Source organism: Calonectris borealis, chromosome 22 (genome assembly GCF_964195595.1).
Source record: "Calonectris borealis chromosome 22, bCalBor7.hap1.2, whole genome shotgun sequence".
Lineage (NCBI taxonomy): Eukaryota > Metazoa > Chordata > Aves > Procellariiformes > Procellariidae > Calonectris > Calonectris borealis.
In genome coordinates this window covers 2,499,878-2,504,621 of record NC_134333.1, presented here as the reverse complement: position 1 = coordinate 2,504,621, position 4,744 = coordinate 2,499,878, and the positions used below count along the sequence as shown (strand labels likewise).

General features: G+C 43.6%; 1 protein-coding gene across 1 annotated transcript; it reads right to left on the bottom strand.

The window, feature by feature from the left end:
* Nucleotides 1–3,514: 3,514 nt before the first annotated feature.
* LOC142091736 (olfactory receptor 5A2-like) lies at nucleotides 3,515–4,509 on the bottom strand. The gene has a single exon (XM_075171114.1). The coding sequence runs from the start codon at nucleotides 4,424–4,426 to the stop codon at nucleotides 3,515–3,517; it is 912 nt and encodes a 303-aa protein (XP_075027215.1). The 5' UTR covers nucleotides 4,427–4,509.
* Between the last annotated feature and the right edge of the window lie 235 nt (nucleotides 4,510–4,744).

The following is a 4,744-nucleotide window of genomic DNA, read 5'->3' as shown; positions in this document are numbered from 1 at the left end:
CCATGGCAGTGACTAAATCCCCACGGACAACACTGTGAATTCAGATTCCATGGCTGCCATGGAGATTGTCTCATGAAATGTGTGCATTTGGATGTCCTCATCCAGTGCTAAATGCTACCAAAGACACTGCCGTGTCCTTGTTGGAACGAACCTTGGGATTGTGACTCACTCAATAGTTATGAGATGGAAAAGGCTTCCTGCTGAAGGCAACTGGGTTCCCTCTGGTACTCTTAGGTTCTCTGGGTGTTGGAGACATGGTCCTGATTCCTGATGTGGGGTTGTAGGGTTCCTTCCCAAAGTCCTTCTGGAACTCTGGGTACCCCCCAATGTTCTTAAGTGTCCCTAGTTACAGGATTTGGTAGGGAATACCTTGCGGATGAGTAGCCCATTCCAACCGCACTGCCATTTTCTGATTTGCTGTCACCATTTTTGGCACTCCCAATGACCTTGATATGGACAGGGAACACTGAATTATGGAGTTTCTTGTGGCATTTTAGACACAGGGAGTGTCCTGCCTCGCCTTCAGCTGCTGCTCTGTATGGATACAAATCTACTCTGAATCCTGCGATGTATATGCCAGCTCCGTGCCGTCAACCACGACCAGCTCAAATGACTCCAGATGTCTGTGTTTCAGCAAATGACATTTGCCTGGCCAGACTACTGCAGAAGAGTTTAGAGTCTGTAGAAGCATGCCACCCAGCACCCAAGGGCTAGCCAGAGATTGCTCTCTGGAACTGATGCTTTGTCTGTGAAGACAGAGGTTACAGCGTAGACATCAGCACTGGTGAGGCCTCACCTGGAGTACTGCGTCCAGTTCGGGGCTCGCCAGTACAAGAGAGACATAGACAGATGACACAGAGAGAATCCAATGAAGGGCCATGGAGATGATGAAGGACTGGAGCAGCCTTCATCGTCTGTGAGGAAAGGCTGAGAGAGCTGGGATCGTTTAGCCTGCAGAAGAGAAGGCTTGCGGGGATCTTATGGATGTGTATAAACATCTGATGGGAGAGAATGGAAAAGACAGAGTGAGACTCTTGTCAGTGGTGCCCAGCGACAGGACAAGAGGCAGTGAGCACAAACTGAAACACAGGAGGTGCCCTCTGAACATCAGGAACGTGTTCCTCAGCATGAAATTCCCTCAGCATGGCCGGCACAAGGCCTCCGTCACATGCCTTTCTCATCTCAGTGTGATCTTCTTGTTCGTTTCCACTGGGATCATTGTCTGTCAGACCCATGTGTCCCCTCCACCCCATCAGTTCTGGAGCTCACTGTGAATGTTCTCTATTCGGTGCTACCTCCAGTAAAGAATCCAGTCATTTACAGCATGAGAAACAAAGAGATGAAAGGTGCCGCAAGGAAATTGATTGTCTAGGAGCTTTTTCCACAAAACAAAAATGTTCAGCTTTTTGTTATGACTATGACTTAATGAAGATTTTCTGCATAATAATAGAAGTCTGGTGGCATTTTCTCTTTGAAAATCATTTATAGAAATTTCTCCCACCAGTATGAATTTGCACCAGTTAAAAATGATGAAGGTTATATTCAGAAGTCAATAGCAGTCCTCCCAGATAGCACCTTAAAAGTAAAACTAAAATCTGTCTCTTTAAATATCATGCTTTTACCCAACCAGTCATTTGCAAATTAGCCGAGGCTAATTTCATATAAAAGTTCTACAGCATCACAGGACAATAAGTGTTGGAAAGGACCTCCAGGAGTTCTAGTCCAGCTGCCTGCTCAAAGTGGGCTCAGCTATGAGATCTGGTCACTCAGGAGTTTATCCAGTTGGAACTTAAAACTCTCAGAGGATGGAGATTTGCACTGCCTCTCTGGGAAACCTGCTCCAATGCTTCAGTCTCCACAGGGTGAAAATATTTCCTTGTCATCAGTCAGAACCTCTTTTATTTCAGCTTAAGCTCATTGTCTTTCATCCTCCCACCAAGCACCACTGTAAAGCTGGCTATATTTTCTTCATGGCAACTCTTTGCAAAGCTACAATTAGGCTTCTCCTCTCCAGGCTGAACAATCCCAGTTCCCTCAGTTTCTCCTCCTTGAGGAGGAGCACATGTGCTCAAGCTCCCTGGTCTTCTTGGTGGTACTCTGCTCAACTCAGTCTAGTTTCTTCATGTCTTCACTGACTTTGGAACCCCAAACTGGATGCAGTAGTCTAGAAGTGGTCTAATGAGTGCAAAGTAGAGGGAGAAAATCTCTTCCTTTCATTTACTGACTATGCTCCTGTTAACACAACCAAGAATGCTGTTGGCTTTCTTTGCTACCAGCTGAGTCATGTTCAGCTTGTTGCCTGCAAGGTCTCAGGCACTTTTCTGCAGAGCTGCTCCCAAGACAGTCAGTACCCAGCCTGTATTTTTGCCAAGGGTTATGCTTTGTTATATTTTGTGCAGCTCCTGTTGCCCCCATTCCTTCTGCCTGCCAAAACCCTACTGAATGGCAGCCTGATCTTCAAGGCTATCAACTGGTCTCCCCAGTTTTGTGTCATCTGCAATCTTTACAGAAAAGTATTCTGCAACATCCTCCAGGTCAAGATGTTAAACATGACAGGTCCTAGTGTATTTTCCTGCAGTACTCCACTTGTTATCAGCCTCCAGGTAGAGTACGACCAGTTAATTACTACCCTTCAAGCCCAACCATCCAGCCAGACTACACTTTATGATATCTAAGATGGTTGTAATCTGAGTAAATGGAAACAGTCATGATACAGACATCTCCATTTCTTCAATTGTCTCCTTGCCTTAGGCTTCTAAACCATAGGCATAAAATGTTAGAGGAATGTTAAGGTTTCAGGCTAAGTGCTGAAAAACATTTGTAGTTACTGACATAAAAAGGTATGGGTGTCTTTCTGAGAAAAAAAATTAAGACATGAACATGAAATGTCTAAAAACGTATAAGCAATTAAGAGTTACTAGTGTGTCATTTAATTTTTTTAAATACGCAAACTTACAGCTATGCAATCAACTGTGTAGCATTCACATTCACTGCAACAATTATAGTCATACTGGTATAGTTACTCTAAAACAGAGATTACATTGATCCCTCTGAATTAGATCCATTCCTCTGACCTACCTTTAGCTGCCTAAAAAAATTACTCTTTAAATCTAAATTACTCACCTAAGAATCAACTGCCCTTAAGAGCTCTCTTAAAGTGAAATGGGCCACTCTTCAGAGGAGTGGAACTGCGATCAGCTGATTTGAGGTATCACTAGTTAGACGTTGAAAGCTGAACTAAGCACCCAGGCAACTGGTACAATTGGTAAAGAGAGACGACCCTTTTCCAGAGAAAAATGTCTCATCCTCGCTTGGGCAATTAAGGTAGGTCAGATTAGCTAATCGGTAGTGAGAAGTCTAGGGTAAGTAGCACAGGCTGTGAGGGCTAAAAATTACATGAGGAGAATCTTCCCTCAAATATCATAACTTATTTTCTGTCATTGTCTTCTAGGGGAAGAAAATGGTTAAAACTTTCTAACCTTTAGGAAATACTCACCTTTCTTGATCACTTTACTCAGAGGGTCCTTCGCCTCTCTATGCTCAGACTGTAGATGAGGAGATTGAGCAGTGGAGTCAAAACAGTGTAGAAAACTGAGAAGACTTTATTCAGTGCTCTGAGAGTCTTAGTTTTTGGCAGGACATAAACAATTCTTAAGCTTCCATAAAAAACTGTAATAACAATGAGGTGGGAAAAGCAAGTGGAAAAAGCCTTTTGCACCCCAGTGGTGGAAGACATTCTCAGGACAGCGGTGATGATACGTATGTAGGACACCAGGGTTAGTAGGAAAGTGGGTGGTGCACATACTGACGAGAGGATGAACACCAACAGTTCGGTCAGGCTGGTGTCACCGCAAGAGAGTTTTATCACTGGCGTGAAATCACAAAAGAGATGACCGATAAACTTGGGACCACAGAAGGAATGTTGTGAAATCAGGAAGCAGCTTATGGCCATAACAAGGAAACCATTCATCCAAGGCCAAGCTACAGGCTGCAGACAGTATCTGCTATTCATGACAGCTCTGTAGTGAAAGGGTGTGCATGCTGCTAAATACTGATCGTAGGACATCACCGATAAGAGAAAACTTCTGCTGACTGCTAGGCAACCAAGGAAATAAAATTGTGTGATGCAGCTGCCAATAGAAATGCTCTTGTCCCCAGTCAGAAAGCTGGACAACATCCTGGGCAGGACGGCAGAGCTGTAGCAGGTCTCCAAGCAGGACAAGTTGCACAGGAAGAAGTACGTGGGTTTGTGGAGGTGCCGATCAGCCACCACCAAAACAAAAATGAGGATGTTGCCAATCACAGTCACAATGTAGATCACCAAGAAAAGGAGGAAGAGAAAAGATGGCATTTCTGGGATATTCCCAAATTCCAGGAGCAGAAATGTTGTGATGACTGTTTTATTTCTACATTCCCCATTTGCCATGTATCAAGCCAAGAGGAAATGCATCACAGCCTGGAATAAAGCATCAAGAACTGCATTTAATTATAGGTCCGTCGTCACTGAGTAATTACTGAAGAAAGATGTTATTGTTACCACTGTACGGTCATATTGTTTATTTTCTTTTTAAGCAGTTCTTGAACATTCTCCAGATAATAATTTATGAGAGAGGTTATTGTATATTTTTAATTTTGTCTTATGTACTTTTTTTAACAGTTGTTTCCTTGGGTTCGGAAAGCATCACACGGAACTGCAGCAGGATGTTTTGATGACCTAGACTATACCAGAGCAATACAACCAGTG